The 25,188-nt window shown below is 36.6% G+C and overlaps 2 protein-coding genes across 2 annotated transcripts in view; both read left to right on the forward strand.

The window, feature by feature from the left end:
* Nucleotides 1-5,792, forward strand: part of LOC149068981 (putative fatty acyl-CoA reductase CG5065) — a 59,629-nt gene extending 53,837 nt beyond the window's left edge. The window contains exons 12-14 of the mRNA XM_089251296.1: nt 2,070-2,199; nt 3,717-3,844; nt 4,754-5,792. Of these exons, the coding sequence (XP_089107422.1) occupies nt 2,070-2,199; nt 3,717-3,844; nt 4,754-4,907 (412 nt within the window). The 3' untranslated portion in view covers nt 4,908-5,792. The remainder of the gene's footprint in view (nt 1-2,069; nt 2,200-3,716; nt 3,845-4,753) is intronic.
* Nucleotides 5,793-18,202: 12,410 nt separating this feature from the next.
* The window catches only part of P32 (complement C1q binding protein P32), a 7,418-nt gene continuing 432 nt past the window's right edge, over nt 18,203-25,188 (forward strand). The window contains exons 1-5 of the mRNA XM_089251213.1: nt 18,203-18,562; nt 20,383-20,530; nt 20,917-21,010; nt 23,624-23,732; nt 25,062-25,150. Coding sequence (XP_089107339.1) covers nt 18,316-18,562; nt 20,383-20,530; nt 20,917-21,010; nt 23,624-23,732; nt 25,062-25,150 — 687 coding nt within the window. The 5' untranslated portion in view covers nt 18,203-18,315. The remainder of the gene's footprint in view (nt 18,563-20,382; nt 20,531-20,916; nt 21,011-23,623; nt 23,733-25,061; nt 25,151-25,188) is intronic.

A 25,188-nucleotide genomic window follows, 5' to 3' on the forward strand; every position in this document is an offset into this window, starting at 1 on the left:
CATAACACACAGACAACAAATCCATTTTACATGTACAGATTGGTAACTTGTGTTATTATAAGGAACTTTTATAAGTGAAAAAATGGACTAACAACTTTCGTTGTATAGCTGCCAAGCATCTCAAACTTTTACTCAAACTCCCAAAAAAATTCTTTCACAATAATTGCAAAAAACCCCTTCTTTTCGGCTATTTTTTTGGGGGAAAGGTTATTTGAGGAATTTACCAGGAAAAGGTCTGCTTTTGATTTTCTCCCGAGAATGACATCGTAGATCTAATTATTGTCATTGTGCCAAAAATGATTCATTTTGGCAAGGGAAGTTTAAATTCACCAAAAAGCTACTTTGACTCAGCTTCTCAACAGCCAAATCAGCAAGATAAATAACTTAAGTGATGAATTATCATACGTGATGTTTAAATAGGTCTGTCCTGTTTTTAGGCCTGATAGCAATTTTTTGTGTGCATAATTTTGATTTCAGTGTAGTAATTATTATAGTACTTCAACTTGCTATTGCAAATCATTTTTTAACACTTCAACTGGTGGGGTTTTGGTCCACCAGCCTTTTTCTATTTGGCCCACAACTGAAGAGAAAAAGTGTACTCATGAACAATGACCTAATATTTTTTTGTCAGTCATTCATTCCTGCCACATTGTTGGTTGCCTTTTTCTCAAAGTGGCCCACTAGTTTTAATTTTCTATGAACTTGCATGTGCTGTTAGGTGATAATTAGCTATTTGTGCTAATTGGCGATGCTTGGGCAATGTTTCATTTTATGATCAGCCAACCACTCTTTTTTTTTTCTTTTTCTTTTGCTGCCTAATCCCTAGCATTTTATTTAGCGTATTTATTTTTTCCCCATTTGGCACTAATGTTTTTCATCTGGTTTTTCAATATTTCTTTTGATGCAGTTTTAGATCATTGGATCTTTCAGTTATTATTTCTTATAATAGGGGGGGGGGGGTGGGAGAGAGGGTCCCCCTGCTATTTTGCAGTCATTTATGAAAAATCCTGACTTTGTTTACAAAAATCCCTTTTTATATTTATTTCTATACAGCAGAGATTGACAAATTGCAAAAATGTCTTAGGTGCCAAAAAAATCTTTCCCTTTTAAAAACAGGTAAAAAATATTTCTTTCGACTTTTTTGGGACATGGTGACCACTTTCAGTATTGATAGGTACTGTTATAAAAATACCAAAAATTTTGATTTGTCCTCTGGTTCCAATTTAGTAACTACACATAGAAAATTTTAGGCACCAATACTAATTTCTTAATCGCCATGGTGACCTTTGTGAAGTCTTGCTATTTAGTTTTTATATAGAAATTGTATCTGCGCGAAAATATTATTTGTGGTGTTACAGCCGCTGTGGTGGTCGAGTGGTTATAGTGACGGACTCGCGATGCGAGGATCCGGGTTCGAACCCCACAGTGGTGGTCGGCTGAAGTCGGTTTTCTGTGGTTCCCAACTTCAAGGCGCAAATGCGAGCCGATCTCCCCGTTAAAAAGTCTCGCCACAGAGAGCAACAGTCCTACAACGATAAATCATTCAATCATAACACTTCACTCACAGTTAGAAAAACTGGTGGCAGATGGCAGCACTACACATAACAAGCATTACAGAGAAACAAAACACTTCACGTCAGGTTTCACTACACGTACACGCACATTCCCGCATGTACCGATTCGTTGGGGGTTCCGCGGGGGGGGGGGGCTGTATGTGTGGTGTAGCAGTAGTAGGTAGGGCTCGGGGATCCATGATGTTCTTAAGTCAGCCACCTCGTTGGGCAATTTGCCTGTTGTGGCGTTGTATTTGTATTTGTATTTGTATTTGAAAGTATGAACTCCAAACACCTGATTAACTATCACCCCCCCCCTCTTTTAAAGATAAATGTTTTTACCCCATTGGTGTCCACAAAAGAGGCTTCTTTTAATAGACAATCGTACAAACTTATTCAACTTCTATAATATGAATTTGATTCAATTCTCCAGGTATCACTTTGAAAATTTTTTAATTATTTTGTTCAAACAGCAAGCTATTTACTTTATAACCGATGCATGCACTTTTCTTACAGATTAGTTCCATTGTATAAAAAGTTACATCGTGCTACTCAGTGTCTTGAATATTTCACCACTCATGAGTGGACATTCAATTGCAATAATGTACTCATGCTTCAAGAGCAGCTCACGAGTAAAGACAAAGAGGTAAGGAATTCAAAACCTGATATGAATTGGTTAAAATAATGGTGGAAAATATATGAATGTTGCATATGCAGTCAAACCCAAATTTAGCGAATCAGATGACACTGCAAGGATGCAGGAGTGTGTAACCAAATCAAACGCATGTATGGCAGGCAGTTGCATGTCAAAAACTAGTTCAGATGTTATTACTTTGTGTCAAGAGTTAGTTGTTCAGAGATTAAATCAGTTCCCTGGACAACGAAAACCTCATATCGTCCTAACATTGATCCCTTAACTGTGTTCGAACTGAATTCAGTTGCAACTCAAATGCACTGTATTTGTGATGATTAAAGTGCTCCAAAGCAGAATATGCCAAAAAACTGGGGGGGGGGGGTATTTGGCTTATACAAGAGTCAGTCTTTGAGGAGAAAATATTGATTCCCACTTTACCAAATCATATAGCATGACGAGCTTGATGATCTGTGATCTCATTGAACTATTTTACATGGCATCACTAATCAGTAGAGTGATTTTTGCAGCTATGATCAAACCCCACCGAACAGATGATGTTAGAGCCAAAGTAAAAAAATAAAAGCGTAGTCAATTTCACAGTCTTTAGACGTGAGTATCAACAACCCTTTTAAAGGTTATTTAAGGAATTTATGGATCGAATTAATGACTTTTCCGAAGATAGAGAAACAACAAAAAGTGGTCCCTTAAAGAAACTGGACATTGGTCTAGTTGGCCGTGGGTACACAAGGCACAGAATTCTGTTTCCACCGAAATCATCATCATCAAATCCTTAAAAAAGTGTTGTATAAGTAACGCGATGGACAGAAATAAAGACTAAATCCTCTTTGAAAGTGACGACAGTGATTACAGCACAGTCGAAGATGAAAACGAAGGTGCCACACCTATGATGACTTGGTTTTTTCAATGCAGAGCTTGGAGAATCGGAAGAAATGGATTAGAAAGTTAAATCATTTTTCATTATAACTTTTATTGCATGAAAATATACAGAATTTTTTCCCCTATAAAATTTGCTGATTTTTGGAGGTCCACTTATGCACTGATTTTCAATTTATTACAAAATTAAAATCCCCCCCCCCCCCCTTCAGAACTACCAAAACGGTTAGTTCAGCTTATAAATACAACGGCACGACAGGCAAAATGCCCAACAAGGTGGCTGAGAAAAAAGATGCCCATAGCAAATATGGATGCCATATATTTCAAAAATACAGCAACCCAATAAAAAATACAATTACAAACAATATATATATACATGATGAAATATCATTCAATGCCCATAAAGAATACTTATACACAAGTATGTATATACGTTAATTCTTTTTTTATTCACAAAATAATAGGGTTTTTTTTTACAAAATCTATTTCCTAGCGTTTCAATTGATATAATTAACAAAACTAATCAGGAAAAAAAACATATTTTGGTATATTTTTCTGAAATGAATGCCGCAGGTTGAATTCACAAAACCTCTTCCACACAATTGAATGTTACATGCTCTGATTTTTTTTAATAGGACTTCAATTTTGATATAAAGAATTTGTGCTGGCCATCATACTTTGAAGACTACATATGCGGGATCCGGAAGTTCCTCTTGAAAGAAGAACCTTCTTCCCTACCAGTTGCTAGAAAATCTTTGAAAAGGTAATTCTAACTCGGTCATTCACACACATTTTCATTATTCGGTTTGAATTCAATTTTTTTAAAAATTATTATAATAACAATTGTGTTGTTTTTTTTTCATTATAAATTATCAGCCAGAGTGCAAAATAATATTCTTGTCTCTATTATTCGGCACTATGGCTGGTAATTTTTGCTTGTCTATTTTATTTATGACACTTAACCGTTCATGCACCTTGCACACATTCCTTTATGGAATTTATATGCTGTATGTGGGTATATGTATGGCCCTAATATATTCGTGTTGTCAGAGTTACACTTGCTTCGTGTTATATTGCTGCTGCCATCTGCTTTCCCTGTTTTGAATAAGGTTTTTTTATGCTGGTTTCCTACCCAAATGAGGGTTGAACCTTGTTACTGCAAACTCGAATGAACCATTAAAATTATTCACGTTAACCAAAATTCATTCTAATGTGTAAAGTTTTAAAAGATTCACTTTGACGGGATGAAATCGGAGGCAGCCCTCTTAGTGGAAGTGTGCGGGCGCAGTTGGTCCTACACTTTGAGGAGTCCCGTAGTAGCAGAATAGAGATGAAAGAGTATTTTTTTCTTTTAACAACAAGACAAAGTAGCTGCTTTTCAACTATGACAATGATAACAAAAATCAATGAAAGCCTAAAGCCTACATAAGACGTCTCTCTGATCAATTTGCTTCAAGCCGCACGTCTGGTAAAGATGGGCCTGAATGGGGAGTACATGATGCATATAAAGTATTATTTCGCATTAACGATGTTTGACTGCATTCCTAAAAAATACCATTGTTAAATATTGGGAAATTTTATAAATATTTGCTATCAGTTTTAAAATTTGTAAATGAAATAAATATATGATTCACACATTCGTAATAACTGTAATGTAAATTTATTTTTGCAGGATACACTTGTACACACAGTTTACACACTTTGTAATGATGATACTGATGTGCCGAGTGGTGTTCCTGCGGTACCAGAAAGCTCGACACTTATGGTTCTACTTTGTCAACATTGCAATCAAGTTGTACAGTGCTATAATTTCCAAATTCTCTTGAAAATAACTTCAATATAAATGTTACTCCACTTTGCTGCCATCTTTTAAAATCAGCTGCTAAAGGTGCCCGCTAGGACTTTGAATAATTAATTGTGCCTGTGTTTGTGTTTATCACAATTTTAGTAAGACTAAAAAAGTTGACTTATTTGTTTCCCCCACAGTTTAAATGTAAGCCCCTCTCCCACTGGAGAATTTTATTTAATGTAATTGTTTCCAAATTTTACATTTTCTTACATTTCATCACAATCACTTACAGCCGATGATGATTTTTAGAAATCAAATATAAATTTATATTATATTAATTCGAAAATTAGTCTATCCCCATGTGGCCGTCAATAATTGTTGATAAGCCATATTTTTTTGCGTGTGTTTGTCTGTGTGTGATGTTTATAGTTTTTCCCCCGAATAGCTGCTTACTAAAAATTTACTGCTAAATCTATATAAGAGTCTGAATCAGCCGTGCTGAAATTATTGGGTGGACAAGTTCGACAATGAATTTTCATGGGACTTGAATATATGATTGAATGTTCTCAGACTTGTGTATTACTTCATTGCATTTAACGTGAATTCGCTGTTATGCAAACATTTAGGGGAGGTGCCAGTGCCTGAGCAACAGGACTTTGATTGAAATGTTAATTTCTGCTGTAAAACTTCAAAATCTTTTTTTTGTCAGATAGTTACAGCTCAAAGGTATGTTTTTCTGGCCTTTACCACCCAATCTGTAGTAACATCTCATTAGCAATCACTAGAAATTATTCTGGTAATATTTTAGAAATATTCTCGTTTTTTCTCATTTTGAATGTCTTTCCCATTACTGTATATTGAAATATAGCCAAAGTTAGGATAACATGTGACGAAATTAGAAAATGTAAACAAATTTTTTTTTAAGAAAAAGAGAAAAAAATGCATTTTTGTGTGTGTAGATAGGTATTTATGTTTTTAAGAAATTTCGAACAAGTAGCATTTGCTATGCTGTATATGCATTTAAATCTCTTAAGCCACACACTTCCTATGAAAAGAGGAAGTACAGAACTTTGAAATGGTGAAATACACTGCAGCGTGTATTGTATCTACTAACTTTAAATCAAAACTCTGAAAAGTAGCGAGAGTACTTATAGTAAGTTTATATGTTAACACATTCAGGCAATTTATATGATGTATAGCATGTAACGATATACAAACATCAGCTCACCTTGAAAATAACATCTTCCAAATGTCTTTTATCTCTCTTCATTGTTCAAAGTAATTTATTTCAATGATGTGATTCACACTATTTACATAGTATGTATTACATGGCTGATGTCAGTTTTCAATTCTTCAAATGTATACAAATGACCTATATCTACAAAGCCTGCTTCTCCTTCACATGATCCTAGGAGAGGTTGTCTAGAGCTATTCTCTCAATCCATTAAGCGAAATGGCCCTGTAAGGAAATCAGAAAATTTGTAAATGTCTGTTGAAGTTGTCCTGCTGGAACCAAATGGCATCCATCAACTGTCTACTCTTGATTCTTGGATGTTCATTCCGCGAAATTTCATATTGGAAACAAGCATTTGTAGTTACTGTTATTTAACCATACATGGACCTCATGCACATTCCTCTGCGCAATTTTTATAATAAGCTGTACATGTCGGAATGTGAGGGGTGAGTGTATGTGTGGTCCTTATATATTTATGTTGCCAGAGTTATGCTTGATTTGTGTTCTTGCTGGTGCTGCCATATTTTTGAAGTAAAGATGATAAATATTTGAATTTTCATGTCTATAAGTATGTTGAAGGTTTGATTCATAGTTGCCATAGGCTCGTCTTCATATTTCAAGAGTTAGGGACCAAAAATCAATCCTTTATGTGAAAATTGCCACCATACTCAATTGTTTGCATCGTCAGAAGCCTTACATGAAAAAAAAATTTAAAAATTTTCTTGAAATTCAGGTCTGTACCAGCCAACGGTCTATTTCAGGGGTTCCTAACCTTTTGTGTTTTGCACACCCTTTGTCTAATAAAACCAAGGCCAAGGACCCCTCTATAAAGTAATATTTAGCATATATAGTGAGGTAAAAACAGTGAAGTAATTGTGTTATAATCAAAGCTCACAGAAACTTCTGAAGTCTCAAAAGATCTGTGGTTAAGAATCCAAGGGCATGTATTCCAGCTTTCAATAAGTGTAGATATACTGTGCAAATATACATATTCTGACAGGGTTGAGGATTAAAATTTGTAGATACAATACGCACCACTCTGTATGACAACATTTACAGTCATCACTAAAGAAACTGGTTTTTTTTTTACTTTCTATCCCCCTCCAGGAGTCTTTTTACCTGAAGATGCTGCCGTTTCAGCCAACAAAATTGATAGAAAATTTTGAATGATGGCAGTCTAACAGCTTGAAAATCTTTCATCATAGCTTAGAGCTCCTGGAAACACCAGGCTGGCTCTTTCACCATATTTGTGTGAAGTGTGACATCGATATTACCACTACAACTAATATTACTGTTCCCTATGCCCTTTTTTTTTAAACAATTGGACTTCGCTTTGAACAGAAAACTGGTTTTGCCACTCTAAGATGGAGTGCAACGAGTCTGCTCTGTATCTCTCCCAGGTACCTTATCATAGCTTAGAATCAATTGAATGATGAAAATTACCCTCACAACACACAAAATCAAGTAAATTGATATAGTGTTTTTTCCCTACCTTGAAGATGTAATGCTATTGAATGACTTCCTACATGCACGAATGATAAGTGATGAGACACATTGAATAATTGATCTTGGAGAATTGAAGTCATACCTTTTCGTAGTTATCTGTGTGACAAATGTCTTCTACATTATGTTGAAAAAACTCTCCAAACGCTTGAGTTTTTGAGGAAATTTTGCTTTTTTAAAAATCAAAATCGGGGCTCTCAGCAGGCTTGCTAATTTTATAGAGTGGAGTCATTAAACCGCTGTTTAACTGATTGTGCATTATGACAGGGTATGTTAATGGAGCCATATTTATTCTAAAGATGCGCTCATGGTGGAACAAAGAGGTATGAGTTACAAGAATTGCGACTAGGAAGAAAAATGCATGGGGGGTGGAGGAAAAGACGTCCACATATAGTAAAGGAAGAGAATAGAGAAAATGACCAGAGGAATTTCTAAATGCAAGGATGTGATGATGATGATCCCTCTACAGAAGAGAGGAAAGAAAAAACAGGAGAAATGGACCAATCAGCGAAAATCCACGGATCAAGGTGAAACAAACAGGTTTGTTTAAGTCATGCATCTCGTTGAGTGGCCCCTTTCTCTCCTTTGCCTTGCTTCTCGAGTATGTGTGGTGTAGAATAAAATAATGCAGTTGTTTCCATCACTAGTTTCTTATACACTCCCGTACCCCTTGGTCGCTGCAATATGAGTAACACAAACGTGTCGGGAATATCCAAGTATGTTTTTCATTCTTGCTGCTGGCCACAGGAACCACCATTACACATGATTACAATTTTCATGCACTTAAAATATTCAACAGATGACTGAATGTTTTGTTGACCATTGGTCATTTTCGTGGTTTTATAGTCATTCTGTGTGTATGAGGGACTAGACAGGGACCTACAGTTTATTGCTGATTCCAAACAATAACTTTGATCTTTTTCTTTATATCTTGCCGAGAGGTTGGTGCACTAATCCAATCTGCTCTTGGGACTTCATGCTGTTAAAATCTTTTTCTGTGGTTATGTTGTTAGTATTTCTGTTGTAGCTCAGTGTCAGGGAAGAATCTAGTATCAAACTTGCAACACTTCTGAACATCCTTTGTTTACATTAGACCACCTGGCTTATCCACCTGGATTTTCATGCTCACTGAATACTTTTTTTTCAATATAGGCAAATGCGACGATATTTATGAATGAGGACGTGTTATTCAATACATGAATGTAAAGGAGTTTGTTGGAAATGGCTGCAGAATTTGGTTTCATTGGCATGTGGGGTTTTTCCTCGCGTCTTTTTTTTTGCCATGACAAATGATTATAGATTGGTGTTTTTTTTAATTAATATTTTTTATTTCGTTAGTCTTGGATTATTTTGATAGCGCCCTGACATTCCATATGTTTCTTTGACTAAAACTGTAATATTCCGTAGTTTTTTTTCTCATGACCTTTTTGTTTTGGAAACTGTGTTCGGTTACCGAAAAGCTTCAATCAAACTCAGTTGAGTATTTTTTTATGTTCATCAATGGGCAATAAAATGTCATAACCATGATGATATTTAAAGAGGGTAGATGCATATATCAGGCACCTTCAACCAAGTACACATGAGGACTTGAGCACTCAAGGGTGTGCTATGTTCGTCCTCATGAAGGTCTTCATATAGATATACTAATAAAACTGTCCCTTTTGTTTTCAGATGAATTCATGGAGTAGCATGACCATAATCTGAATTTAAGTATATGCCATATCAAGTTACCATATGATGCTCTTTTCAGAACAGTAGCAGGGCTGCAACTAGGGGGGGGGAAAGGAAAGTCAGGTCTGGTGCCCCAGCATTGGAACAGGGGAGAGCGCAAATTTCACCCTTTAACCTCTTCAACATTACGGGGGTGGGGGGGCATCAAAATGTGATTGGCCCAGCTGACCAAGCATCTAGTTGTGGCTTTGAATTGTAGTACTCCAGTTCCAAAAAATATTGAAAGGGACCCGTAACATATAGTATGTAGTTTGGAATTCCCTCATTTCTTATCCTTTCGATAAAATTTTAAAACATCTTTCAAATTTGTTACAGTGGAACATGAAGGCACTAATCGGACTGTCTTTCAATTCCATTGAAGACTGGTTTCCGTCTCGTAGAGTGCTCATCCTAGATGGGTTTCACTGTAGTTAACGACCTCAACATGTAATTCGTTATTTATCAATCTGTACATCCGAGATGAAAGAAAACTGCTTAATGTTTCTTCTATAATATTATATTACACAGATGGTGATGTCGAAAATGCTTATCACAATTTACACAGAATGAGGATTTTGTAGGAAATAATTGAAACTGTACGTGATGCTCAAACCCCACCCCTGAACAAAATCCTAGCTACCACTATGATTGAATGTGAATTCTAATTTTTCATTTCAATTTCGTCCCAATTCAAATCTAATCAGAAAACCTTATTAAAAGAATACAGTAAAAAATTGCAAGAAAGAATATAAATTTTTCTATCTTGCAGGTCAAAATTTTTCCCCTTAAATAGGCAAACATTCAAAGAGGAATAAATTTAGAGTGTGTATATATAAAAAAAGAAAGTTCTTGGAGAAAATCGTATAATTGCTCAATAGTTTTTACTTTGTTTATATTTAGTTGTGCAGACATATTTTGTCATTTCTATTTCAGCCTGTACGGGAATTCATGCATCAAAATGTCGTTATCAATTTTGTTTTGGAGCTTCAATGAATTTATTGATTCATATTTAATTTGTTTATTTCTGTACGTGATAATATGTATACGATTATGCAGATGTGCTACTGTATTGTTAGAAGTCGCTTATTATTATGTAAATCAATGTATGTAAAAATAGTGAAACAAAACGTTCAGAGTTTTTTATTCTCTGATGACCTTAATTTTCTTGTGACAAAATGTGTTAATCTCCTCCACACAATTAACATTTAACTGAATCAAAGACTTGTATCTGATTTCCATAGGTTCCAATCCACTATTGACTACTTACAACAGGGGTGCACAACCTCCGGCCTGTGAAAGGTGCTCTGGTAGATAATTAGCAATGTGATCTGTACCTAGGGCTGACCAGAGCTCCTCGATAAAAAATATGGGAATTCAGGAACCATATCAGACATCACAAATTATTGCCGAAAACACCTTTAAAGGCAAGTAAAAGTGCAGATTTTTGCCAAAAAAATTGTTCAAAAGCAAGTAACATATGGCCATTTATAGTAAAAAAAAAAAATTTCAAAAGCAAGTAAAGTCGTTTTTTATAGCCAAAAAGAATCATCAAAGGCAAGTAAAGTCACCAATTAAAGTTGCCATTAATAGCCAAAAAATTTGTCCAAGTCAAGTTGCTAATTAAAGCCAATTAAGTTATCAAAAGTTGCCAACTATTGTTAAAATTGCAGAACAATTGCCAATTACACGGAAAATATTAATTGATATAGATTTTAATATATTATGATAATTATCTGATTCAGTAAAATCTTAATTCTTGATTTCAATAAAGAATAAAAATTCAAGCGAACCCCTCATTGAAAATATTAGGAGGGGACGGGGGAGCAACATTTTTTATAAAATATTTTGATTTCCAAAATTACGGGAATGTCTCATGAAATACGAGTCTTACGGACATCATTATATACATGTAATCAAGTTTCTGGCCAAAGAGCAGCAAAAATACTGCATATCTGGTCCGCAAACTGAAAGGTTGTGCATCCCTGACTTATAACATCACCTTGCTCCGTTGTTTTTTTTTTAATGCATCAAATGAACGAGTCGTATTTTTCTTCCATGTCTTGACTTGCTCAATGATATATATCTCTGTTGGTTTCGATACGAGGACCGAAAAAAATGACAATTGTGTATATTTCGCATTAAATGTATAGAGTCATCCTGTTCACAAAGTTATATATCAAAGCGTCTTTATTTCGAGAAACTAAAAAAAGGGATTTGTATTACTTGAAATGCAAATTCATGTTTTATCTAGAGTTTACGTTGTTATTACTACTTTTTCCATTTGTATATGTACCTGGCACTTTCTATTGTTATTATTATTTTTTTAACTTTAGTTATGATGCAAATGCAGCACAGAACTTAGTATTACCTCGTGAAAATTAGCTTATCGAGTGGATGTTTTCGGACATCAAATTTAGCTAATCGAAAACAAAAAACATTTTCCCCCACAAATTAGATTTTTTTCTTCCTATCGAAAGGGAAAAAAAGTGTTTTCGATTCACAAAATAATAATTAAAAAAAAATAAAAGCTATAGTGATGATAATTGTTATTATCGACAAAAAAATACTGATATTGTTCTTTTTGTACTACTGGTAGGCATGGTTACTAATGAACAAGTCTTATAATAAACATAGAAAAGTAACTCTACTACCAAGCTGGTGTCTTTATTTATTTGATATTTCTTGTATCGACATACACCAGGGACTGAACAAATCCCAGGTTTGTCACAGCGACTGGAAAATCAGTATTTTTGCCTAAAATTTTAAATTGATGGTCGCTAAATTGTAGTCTCTGGGGGGGAAGACAAAAATTTTCTGATTTCATTACACGCTACGTCTTTTAACATGGAGAGGAGAGTAAAAAAAAGCATTATTTAGGACAGTTTTTCTCTTAAGCAAAATGTTATGGCTCCTAAGAAATTGTGCTTTGACCTAAATATTTTTTTAATGCAATCATTTTTATCACAGCACAGCCATTTTCTGCACACATGCCAACTGGACCTTCACCTAAAATTTATTCTGAAATATAGCATTTTTTTTTAATACTCACTGAGAGGTTAATGCACTAACTCCTCATTGCTGTTGTTTTTTCTGTGGTCATGTCGCCAGTTCTGTTGTACCCCTGTGTCAGGAAAGTTTCTGACAAGGATGAACCGGGTATCGAACTTGCATACATCCTTTGGTACTTTTGATGAGTATCTTATCGACCTGGGCTTCCGCTCCCGACTTTACTTGACTTGGACAATTTGTCAAGCCCTGACATACACAGTTGATAGACATCTATGAGTGGACAAGATCTCAACTGCTGTAACTGGAGTTTTGTCCCATTTTCGTACATTATTAGGAGAGATCAGATCTTCAGGATAAAAGTGGTTAATTCTGTATGCTTGTAATTAATCCTAAACACCAAAGTAGAATGTGCCGGAATCTGGGACATACGTTGCAGAACAATCTGGAAGGAAGAATTTCAAGAAAAGTGTGGAAAACACTATTATGAGAATGTTTACTGCAGAACATTTCTAGTCAGCCGAGGGCTTGTTGCAAACAGTGCAAAATATTTTATGATCCACAAAGCAGATGTATATATACACACAGGGTGCATAGGAAACGAGTATGACATTGGTGAACCGTTGATCATAGAGGTCCACTAATTAGAAAAAGTTCCCAAACAGCGAGTAGTACTCAGATATGTCATGCTTCAAGGGGTTGTATAGTTATTAAATTAAAAAGAATTAACTTTTTATAGTTTCCCACAGTGTGCGAACAAAAACTCAAAAAGTTTTTGACCTGCCTCTCCAGTTGCCAAAAAAAAAAAAATCCATGCTTCTAAGTGCAATATTCACTGAGATATTCGAATTTGAAAAACGGAGGAAATTTGGGAGGGGGGAAAACAGTTAAATATGGAAAAATCGTTTTACCCGCATTTAACGCTGTACTTTTCCAGCGTTAAATAGGCAGCTAAAGCCCCATTTACAAAAATATGAGGAACTAGCTATAATACCCGGTGTTGCCCGGGTTTTCTTCATCCCGGATGATGGTTTTTGGATCACGTGACATTTCCCTTTTTCTTTGAGGGACACACAAACCGTGTCTAAGTTAACCAATATGGCGACTCATGAAGGAAACAAATCTAGATTTAAAGAAACGTAGAAATGAATATATATTTTTTCTCCTTTTTTTAAGGGTCGTTAGCATCGAGCTTGTATTACTGGAGGGACCATCCAGCCGCCGCGACGTCGTCTACATCTAATGCAAGGATACCACATGACTCTGTGCAAACAAACACGATCTCCCCATAGAGATCAATGTTAAAATTGTCGATTTTAGCATAGAAATGCGGAAATTTAGTAGGGTTTTACGCCACATCGATAATTTTAAAAATTGAATTGAATTTTTAATTTTCGAAATATTGAGTTCGCTTGGCTAGAGATATGCCAAGGCGGAGACCGCTGACGTCATGCTCCCTCCAGTAATATAAGCTCGATGGTCATTTCGATTCCCACTTCTCCCTCCCTGCGAACGTCCAGTTATCCATCTGCCTGTTTCTGCTTCAAAAAGTGCTTGGTTAAAGCTGTGGAATTTCTTCGATGTACTTTATGGGCCCATAATTAATTTTAAAACAACCTAAACTATATGAATTTAAGCAGTTGAATATTAAAAGACAATGCGAAGACATTAATTTTCATGCTTGAAAGGATATAAATGAAAAGTTGAAATCAAAATGTTGTTGCAGGGATATCCAACTCAAAAGTAGGTCCGGCTAATTACTTCATATCTAATTTGCTGGGCTTCGTATCTCTAAGCGAACTCAATATTTCAAAAATTGAGAATTCAATACAATTTTTAAAATTACTGATGTGGCAGAAAACCCCACTAAATTTCCGCATTTCTACAGTAAAATCGGCTATTTTAACACTGATATGGGTGTTCATCCTTTGCCTGCACCTCAGTGATGCTGATGATGATTCTGACGTCTATTCAAAAAGCGCTCATTACTGGGAGGATTGAAAATGTGACAAACCTTTATAAACAGGCATAAACTATTATACATACATACACACACTGGAAGGATATTAAAGAAGTGACAAACATCGAGCTTATATTATTATTATAATATAAGCTCGATGGTGGTGACAAACCAATGCAAAGGCACATTACACGTCTGAAACTCATTGCTGAGGAACCACCGTAACTAAAACATTATTTCGAAAGTGATTGCTGAGGCCCAGAAAAGATTATTGACGAAAGTTTTTTGCCCAAGTCTGGCAAACTATTAAAGTAGCCTATTGTTCAATTCGAGCCCCATTTGGTATATATGCAAAATTTTGCGACGATCGATCTAAAATTGTAGATTTGTATAGAGAACATACACGCGCGCAGACAGAAAATCAATTTTATATAGATGAGAGTGGTCAAGAAACTTATAGGTATTTGAATGAAAAAAGGCCGTAAAAAAAAAAAATTATGTAGCTCACAGACAGCGAAACCATTGATACGTTTAAGGGTATGTAACGAGTGCCGTCTTAAGAGTATCATGGGCCCCTGGGCCAAGTGATTTTTCTGAGGCCCTATCTCACAAATTCTCGAAAAATTAAACTACTTCTCATTTTTCTGAGGCTCCTCTTCTCTTGAGGCCCGGGTAGACCCATGCATTAAGACGGCACTGTATGTAACCTAGGCATCCGCCCATTGCTTGCTTGCACTACGGTCAAGGCAGCAGCGTGCCTTCTGGGGTCCTCCCCCTTCAAAGGGTTGATATGCAAAATGTGTGTAAATTTTTTGTAGGGCCCAATTCAACTCGCAGGACTCTGGTTGCCCCAGCCTAGTTACGGGAACATTACACTTCACTCATAGTTTGAAAAATATGTGGTAGCTGGCAACACCATAACAAGCATTACACAGAAAGAAGCTTCACGTTAGATTCACAACGCAGACACGCACATTTCAACATGTATCAATGCGTTAGAAATTCCGCAGAGGAATATGGACGAGGTACATGTGTGGTTTAGTAGTAGCGTAGTACAGAGAGTTCCAGTTTCGAGGCACGAAATGTGAGCTGATCTCCCCGTTAATAAATCTGGCCACAGAGAGCAATAGCCTCTGCAACGGTACAAATATACAATCATTACACTTCACTCATAGTTGGAAATCTTACATGGCAGCAATAAAAACTTCACGCAACACAACACTACATACGCACTTAACTGTTAGAAACACACACACACACACTTCTGGCTGAACTCATTATTTAGTAAATTGGAGTACTTTCAGCAATAGACCAGAGTTGTTCTCAGTTTGATCCGGGGGGGGGGGACGCAATAGACCTCTCCTTTTTTGGGACGGCCCGGAGTTCTATGGCGGTACCCAAGCCTAATTACGGGCATATTTTTGATGGGAACACCGCCCTCCTCCTTTGTATCTCTGCCTATACTAAAAAGACATAACTAATGGAAAGGTGAAACAAACAAATTAAACGCAAAAGAGCTTTATTGGAAAATTAAAAATCTTATGTAGAGCAGTGATTTTTCCAACGTGGGCGTTAACGCCCCACTTGGCGGCGATCGAAAGTTCCTGGGGGGCGGTAGAAGCTACGGGTATACCACATGATCCTATGGGTTCGATTGCGATGGGAGGAAAAAATTAGTGAAGAAGGGGGCGATGGGACAAAAAAGTTGGGAAACTGATGTAGAGCATTTCTTCAAACTTTGTTTCATCACTTTTTTCGTCCCCCATTCCCCCCTCCCTCCAAACTCAAGCTAACCCTTAGCTTCTATCGCCCCAAACCATATTTTTGTTCCCAGGGGCGATATTGCTCCCTTTGGGAAACACTGATTTAGAGGTTAAGGAAAATTATAAATAATTTTCAGGCTCAGTCTGACTCAAGTGTGTAAGCCTTCAAGGCCTATGCAAATATCTCTCGCACAATGAACGCATATACGCCTCCAGACCAATCATGACCCCCGCATCTGTCCCCCTAGGGGACGCATATATGTCCTTCCCCCAGGGGTAGGGAGTAGCCCGGGTTGTCCCCAGTTTTTGGCTTTTTACATTGTAAATTCGTTATGAAAGGGCCCATGAAAAGTTTAGTGGGGGGGGGAGGTCGCCAAAAATCCCTGTCTAGGGATCCTGCTGATGGATATGGATGCCATGTCTTTACTCCCACAAAAGGGTTCAAGATATTTGGCTAGTCACCCTTGAATATATGCTGTTTAAATTTTGAGGTCACTAAATTATTGGGTGGGTGGTGGGCTAACTAAAGTGACCATACGTCCCGTATTTCCCGGGACAGTCCCGGTATTTTCTCTTTTTTTGGCCCTCCCGACTTTTTGGCAAAAGTGTCCCGGTTTTTCTCGTATTTCACACGAAGCCTACTTGAATTTTTAGTCTTTATTGAAGTCGAAGATTGAAATTATTTTTCAACTCAAATTATTTTATGATAGTTACATTTAGGGTGACCATACGTCCCGTATTTCCCGGGACAATCCCGGTTTTTTTTTCTTTTTCTGACCGCTCCGACTTTTTGGCGAAAGTGTCCCGGTTTTACATGACGCCTACTTGGATTTTTATTCTTTATTGAAGTCAAAGATTGAAATTATTTTTCAACTCATAAATTATATTGTGATTTACAAATACAAATAAGAACATTAATCTCCCATCTTGGTGAACGTTTTAAATCGTGGAATTCATTTTAATCCACCGCAAATTGCTGTAATGCTTCATTGCGATTTTCCGTAAAATCAGCAATATTTCGCAACTGTTTCACTTTTGGCGACATTCTTGGCGATGATTGGCGATGTCCTGTATTTTCCCGTATTTAGAATCCCAATTTCCCGTATTTCTCTCCAGGAAATATGGTCAGCCTAGGGCTAACCAATTTCTTTTCTCATGGTTCATGAATGTTAAATTAATGTCTAAATATTGGGACCTTCTGTGCCATCTATCGACAGACTGGGAAACAAAACCGATTATGGAATAACTGCTACCCTCTAATATTCTTTAAAAGAGAAAGTTATATTCACGTCTAGTACTATTCTTGAAAACTAGATAGCAGTGTACTATTGATCAAGGAAATATTTTTCACGGTATAGAATTATATAAGCCAAAATCGTACTTTGGGGAAAAATTCTAGTAAGTCAAGACCAAAGCCGCTTGTAAGTTAACTCTTACCACTGAGCTATAAGGGAAAGGTTTACTTATAGCTCAGTGACTCTTACTCTTAATGCAGCTTTGGTAAAGACCGACCATATTTACATCAGAAACGTATATAAATCATGATATAATGCCATTTATATCATGATAAAACCTCCATGATATAAATGGCATTTCACCGGAAGCTACTAGTCGCGCTAACAAATCAAACGACGCGACTTCTTTTCGGTCCCTCGCAGCTTCCAGTAGCCCACAACTGGCCCTTTTAGATGATTTTTTGCTTGTCCGTTACAAGGACAATCATTGGCGCGGTTTTTTTTCCAATAAAATCTTTTTTGGGGAGAGTTTGTTACATGGATGGTAGCCTGTATCGGTAAAAACGTCAAGAACATTTCATCAGGGCATGGGAACCTTATTCGAATTCAAGTGGGCTGCCATGTTTGTTGACTTAAGAAATTTGGACGGCTTTGCCTAGTAGCTAAAAGAACACGGTAGATGATGCATCGAGGAGAAATAAATAATACTTTATTTCTCCTCTAAGATATGATGTGACTGCTGTCATCTATGGTTGAAAAAAAATGATATAAGTTGATAGTTTTTCATTCGCTTTCTGAACAGCAGGTGCCAGCATAAGTTTTAAAACAGATATGGCAATTTGCGAGAAAATATGGTCAGCTTATTGTTGCAGTTATTTTCAAAAGTATTGGCGCTTTTATAGTTTTTTTTGTCATAATGAAGTGGACAACTCGGACAATTCATCGATCCCACACCGGCGTGTTTTGTTACTTGAGTTGTGTTTCCAGAGCTGTAAAATCGTGTTCAACGATTTTCACGTTATCGAATCGTCAGAATGTCGTTGTCGGCTCTGCGAAGCGTCGTAAAGGTGGCGAGGTACTTCCCAGGTAGCACGAGAACTATATTATCCAAGAACTGCATGCTCAGGGACCCGGCATTCAACGTTAGAAACATCACCAGGTCCATGTTTTTGATAAGTCGCAACAGGGGCAACAATAACAACTATGCAGCTGACGGCTCGAGACTGGTCAGCGAGCCCTGGTCGAACGCTTGTAGTTGCGGCTGCGAGATGCACACCAAAGGCAAGTGTATTTATTCTGTCACCCTTACGCACACACCTAAACATATCACAGCCGAATGCCGTTAAAACGAAGAACGCTGGTTACTATTTTATAGTAACCGAATTTCGTATTAAATGTCGAAACAACGACTTGAAACAGACTGTGCTGCGTAATGTTCATGGATGTGTCACAGCAATGGATTTTTTATATACAAGGGTCTGTAAATGTTATAAAGTTTGTATTCTCCCCTTCTATTTATAAAAGAGTGCATGCTAGTTCCATTCGTAAAGAATGTGGGGGCTGTTTATTATAAATTTTTTAATGACCATTAAGGGTGCTCTTAAAATAGCCTTGCCTATATATGAGCCATCCCATTGGCCACAAAAATCAATGAATGCCAATGAAACTACAGATAGGTGTTTCAGAGTGCACGCTCAAGAATAACTCGATAAATAAAACTCTTTTGCTTGCGGTTAGGATCACGGCAACAAAATTCAAATCACAAAACTTGTGTATCGCTAAGTGATGGGTGTCAAGAAAAAACATTAATTTTTCATAAGTGTGGTCAGTGTCGATGCACAGACTTTTTCATGTCAAAATTAGCAACCCCAACAGCAGAATCTGTTTTTCTAGTTTTGGCAACCACATTAACAGGGCTGTAGTGTCTTCTCGGGGTCCCTCTTGAAGAGGTTATTAGGAATATCAGGTGAAAAAGCAGTATAAGTACCCTTCTTGGCACTGTTTTGGCGCCAAGCTGTGCAGAGTCTAATGTAACCCCGCAAAAGGGAAATAAAAAAGCTTTTTCACTGCTCATACCTGCTGTTTTTTCCCCATCCTGAACAGCACAGCAATAAACCAATAACCATTTGAAATAAATCTTGGGGCACATAATAATCCTTGAGGCACAAATAATCCAAAATGCATGTACTAAATTAAAATAATCCAACAGAATTTTTGAATGGGTGGTGAACTCGTACTACCAAATGTTAAAAATAAGTCACGACAATACGAAATTAAAATCGCCAGAAAAAATAAATTGCAAAGTATTTGAAGTTACTAGGCCTCGGCCCAACAGAAGCTATTTAACACCATCAAGAATTTAAAAAAATCTGTGCTGAATCGTGACTGAGCAGGATATCCTGCAACAATGCGAGATGGAGGTTAAATGACGCGTAGTTCAATAATGCATTAGCGCGGAAAACGTTTCGTCTAATCGCTAACATAGGTGCATGCGAATCAGTGGCTACACCTGTAGGCGGAACTTCATTGGGGCTTGGCTGCCTCTCTGTGTTCAGACATCGCTTCGCTCCTCCGGCCGTTAAAGGGGACCACTGCTCCGGACTGAAATTATCAACTCTGTTTTCACCACAACCGGAAACATGGCAATATTATTTCACTGAGCAGGATTAAGTCCTAGCAGACCGAGAAGGCAGTATAATCCATTTGAAGCAGAAGGTAAACAAATGTTTCCTAGGTGGCACAGTTGGCGAATTTCTGAAAGGGTTTAAACTGCATCCCACCCGCAGTGTTGTTTCTCAATATGATAAATGCATTAAGTTTCAGAAATTATTTCAAAGCAGGTGCAGATCCAGAGCAATGGCGACATATTGTGGAAGTTCATTTGATAGTCTTGTATTTTACAGGGCTGACTAGTTTCTCCCATATTATTCTCCTCTGAGGTTGGGTGATAGCTTCAATTTGAATTTGCGCCTGTTTCGGAGATAATGTTACTTTTTTTTTTTGCTTGACCGGTTTTCATTGGACTACCCCTTATATATCAATTGTTTTTTTTTTTAAATTCTATATTTTAAACAATGATGTTTCTGAAAACTAATTTCCAGGTGATAAAGAGCTAACTGCTTTTTTGGAAGAAGAGATAGCAAATGAGATGAAAGCAGAAGCATCAATGCCGATGCCGAATATGGGCGATTTCGAATGCAAGTATGATGAGGCTGAAGTTACATTGGTGAAGAAGTTCAACAACGAAACGTACGTGTTCGCTCTAGTATTCAGTTTCGTCATTGCATTTGTATTAATTTTATTGATTTCTCTGTGTTGTTTAATCAAATGTCTCTGAAAATAATATAATTTTGTTTCATGGGTTGTTGTAAATCATGTCTTCAGTTGTACAGTCTAGCCTTGTTAAAAGGGGAAACCGCTTATTATGAAATAATGGCTGGCATCTTTGGCTGGTCCCCAAGCCAGAGTTTTCACTGGAGACGATGTCGAAAATACTCTTGTTTTCATCATTTTTTTCCTGGCAATCGGTGTAATGGAAATTCGGTCAACATGGTTTGAATATACTATTATTGAAATACTTCTTGATATGAATTTTTATCCCACCATAATGTTTGAAAATTATTTTTTTCTGCCAGTATCACTATAAAAGCCAATGTCAGCCATTCTGTTGATGCCGAAGAGACTGCCACTGACCCTGATAATCAAAAAGAGGAAGATGTGGTTGGAGAGGTATATGTGTAGCTTTTATTTCATTAGGTTCTTAGTATTTTATCATTGATGCACACCAGTTATTGTTTTTAAAATGGTGCGAAATCGCCACCCAAAAAAAGTTTCTTTTTTTTCTTATTCCACTTACATTTACAAAACATGATTCTAGTGCTCATCAATTTTTTTTCTTTTATAGACCTCTCTGATATAGTCAATCCCACTTACAACGTTCTCTTTTATAACGGTTTTCCACTTAGTACCATAGGCAGATTTGGGGAGCAACTGCCTTCCCTACCTAAAAAATTTGTATTGGTAGCATAGGTGGGAGGGTTATGCTTAGTTTGACTTATTTCCATGGTCCTAATTTTTACTAATACTTATCAAGATTTCCTGTTTGAAGCATTTTCTTACTTACAAGGTTTTTCATGACAATTCTCTGAAAAAAACGTTATAAGCGGGATCCTCTGTACTAGGGTTACAACGTTATAGCAGTTGGTTAGATTTCCATGACTGTTCGAGATTTTCTTGACTGATTCTTGAATAATATTCTCTTGAGCTTAAGGGGCTGTCATGAGTTTGAGCGTCAACCCTGTCTCTGTTTGAGAGTCATTACTCAAACTTGTGATCAGCTGTGTAAGCGAGATTTTCTAATGAGAAGGGTTGTTCAAAATTTTTTTCTTCTGAAAGGGAGGGTTTGAGCTTTTTCCTGCAAAATAACACTGTAATCTCTGCTGGAGGGAGGGGTGTTAGAAACCTAACCTTCCTTTGTATATGTTGATGAGTGTGATTGCCCCAGTTCCCAGAAACTGTTTACTTTTTTTTTCCATTAAACCAAGTGTTGAGAATGGTACCTGAAAAAAGACCATTGCTTTTGTTTTTAATCCCAGAAATGAAACATCACAAGTGTAATGTAAATTGTTGCCATTGCATAAAATCGTAAAAAATATTTTTGTATGTAGTATAAAGTATTTTTGCTAGGGGAGAAGACAAAATTTGCTAAACAGTCAACATCAATTCAGCCTTTTGACATTAAAAATTGGAGAGCTTACTCGTATTTGCTTTGAACATATGTAGGGCCACAGCTAGATACTTCGTCAGCCGGGGCAAGGACACATTTTGGTGCCCTCGTGAAATGTAGAAGAAGCAGTTACTAGGGTGAATTCTGCATCTTCGCAAGTCTAGCAGCCAGAGCACCAGACTTGCCCGCTTCTCCCTAGTTACATCCTGGAACATATTTCCGTTGAGTCTGTATGCCTTGTTTCGGACCAGATGGCGAGATTTGATTTGAGGGTAGTAATGACAAGTAATTTAACCTACTGATTGGCCATGGTGATGTCACATTTTTGCAAAAGGGAAAAATACAATGTTTTCAGCAGGGGTGGGAACTCTGCGCCAAAACTAATATCTTGCGCCATCCTGTTCCAATAGCGTATTTTCACATTTTTCTGTGCCAAATAGCGAATTTTGCTTCAGTATGCCCGGAATTTCAGAAAGGATGCTAAAAAATTTTTGTCGACATGCAAAAAAAATTTTGTTTGCTAGCCACAAAACGTTGCTTTACAAGAGAGAAGAGCATGTTTTATTCCACTATACTTAAACTATCGGCCCCTGATCGGGCTTTTCATCGTGAAACCCCGATATTGTCCTTGATCGTGGAACTGAAGATGGTTTGCAATGCCTTTCAGCTTTAAAGTGCGAATTCGAGTGTTTCCGTTTAAAAAAAATGTTGTCACTGGAAGCAGCAGAAATTACTGTAGTCGATTGTCATTGTGTTAAATCCTGATGTTTCGTGAAAAAAAATGTCATTCTGGGAGTAAATAGTGCATGTCCGCCGAATTACGAATGTTAGTTTAGAAACTTGGCCGAATAACGAGCGTTAAATCGTCAATCTCGTCAAATAGCAAGTTTAAGATCACCAATCTCGCCAGATAATGAATGCTGAATCGCCAAACATCGAGTTGATTCTTCCGAAATTCTCTCCCATTTTGCAACAATTTCTTTCCAAGTATAAAGAAATTAAAAACTTATTTTAAATAGACGGGTGCAAAAAATTTTATGACAGCCGCTCTTTCAAACAAGGTGTCAAAAGCCTAAAACACCAAAAACAAAAATCCAGCTGACGAAAAGATGTTTGATAACAAAAGACAGTGTAGTTTTATTTTGAAAAGGGTTGAGGGTTAACGAAAATATTATTGTTAATTTCACTGCTCCAATTTATAAATATCTGCTCCGAATCCTGTATTTTGCTGCTCCAAAATTGCTCCGAATCCCATATTTTGCTGCTCCAAAATTGCTCCAAATCCCGAATTTGCTGCTGCAAATTCTGAATTAGTCACTTTCCACCCCTGTTTCAGAGATCCCCTTTATATTTATTTTTGTACGGAATTTAGATCTGCGTAAAAATATCCCTAACTCTCATTTTCCAAAGTTGGCAGCTATGGTATAGACACATTATTTTGGAGAGAGCAGCATTCAAGTTCCATCCATGCTCAGTTGGCAAATTTGTACTACAGAGTAGCATCCATGGGTTAATTGCCTGATTAATGGTTGTTTTTTTTTTGGAAAAGTTGTTTCCTCTGTAATGTTTTATTAGTTTGATTTTACAAATCCATTTCAAAAACTTTTTTTTTGCAGATGAAAGCCAAACCAGATTTCAATGTTGAGATAAAAAAAGGTAAAAAAGTTTTGGCTTTCGAATGCAGTTTCTCGGAACCATCTGATCAAACAGGAGAAGATGCATACAGTGAGTAGTAGTATTTTAACAAAATTTTGTTAGTATGACTTACAGTTGAATCTTGATTAACCTTTTAATAGATACTGTTGCCAGTTAAGAATATTGGTTTTATTGATTACAATGTATACAGGGTGGACGTGAAGTCCTGAAAACATTTTAAAAATTAATAACAAATCCATCAATTGAAGTAAAAAGGTGTGGTTTGTACTAAAATACTTATCATGGTGTAGTGCTTTTCGCAAAAAAGTTCAAATTTCACTCATGACACTGTGAAAAGAAAAACTTGACATAACACACATGCTGATCTGTTATGATTTTTTTTAAATGTGTCCAGGACTTGATTTTCTTTCTCAAAGGTGTGATATTGCAACCTGATTTGGAAAAATTCCATTCATTTTCCAGAGTGTGTAGTAATAAAATCTCCCTTTTTTTCAAGAAAGAAAAAAAAATTTTTTTTGTTGTTATTTGTAATGTTTTTGTGTAAATGAGTGAGTCCAAAACGCACACGGAAATTTTTTTTGTCTTGAATTGCTTGATTAATATCGCGTAACCCTGCAAAACATCTGTTCTTAAACCTTTGTCTCCTGTTTATGGCTCATGAGCTAAATAAATGAAATTTGAACTTTTGTCTCCTGCGCCAGAATAGTATAATACAGTGTTTCTCAAAGTGTGCATCACAGTTCCTAGGAGCGTCGCTGCAAGCTAAAGGTATTAATTTTTGTGTGCTCATTTATGCCTGAAGTGGTTTTTGTATGAGGTAAAACATCTATTGAACTATATATATTCTGGGAAGCCGCAGATGAACCATGAATTGAGTAAGGGTGCAGCGGGTGACAAAAATATGAAAACTACTGATCTAAGGCTAGTATTACACTATGTAAGTTCTCTTACAAAACTTGAAAAATGCAACCAATAAGCTTATTGATCACATTAAAGCAAATATAATCAACCGGTCAGCTTATTGGTGCAGTTGTCAAGCTTTATAAAATAATTTTTCAAAAACTTTTATAGTCTAATCCCGCCCTAACAAAGAAATGATACGAAGACCGAAAAGTACACATCAGTATTGTCAGCAAGTTAAGATGCTCCCAAGAGCCATGACACACATTTTGAGAGCCACTGCTGTAAATGGTCAACCAGGTTGTTAGTCCAGAGTCAATGGCCTGTATATATTAGCTAACTTTTTTACTTTCCTGAACCCCACTTTAAGCAATCAAACTTAAACATTTTAAATAGTTAATGTGGGTTTCATTTTCGCCACCCTCTACGTTGTACAATGTGGAATTGTAATGATTAAGATTTCCCCATGAATGGTAATTTATCCCTTTTCCATTTCAGATGATTCTTTCCAGATAAACGAAATATCTCTGCATGATGGTGAATTTGAAGACTCTACATATTCTGTCTCTGCAGACATTATGGATGGTGTGAGTAATGAATTTTTATTATTGTCTTTTTTTTACAA

Source organism: Pholcus phalangioides, unplaced genomic scaffold (genome assembly GCF_987345545.1).
Source record: "Pholcus phalangioides strain wild (caught in Gottingen) unplaced genomic scaffold, Ppha-v1.0 ptg000024l_1, whole genome shotgun sequence".
Taxonomy (NCBI): Eukaryota; Metazoa; Arthropoda; class Arachnida; order Araneae; family Pholcidae; genus Pholcus; species Pholcus phalangioides.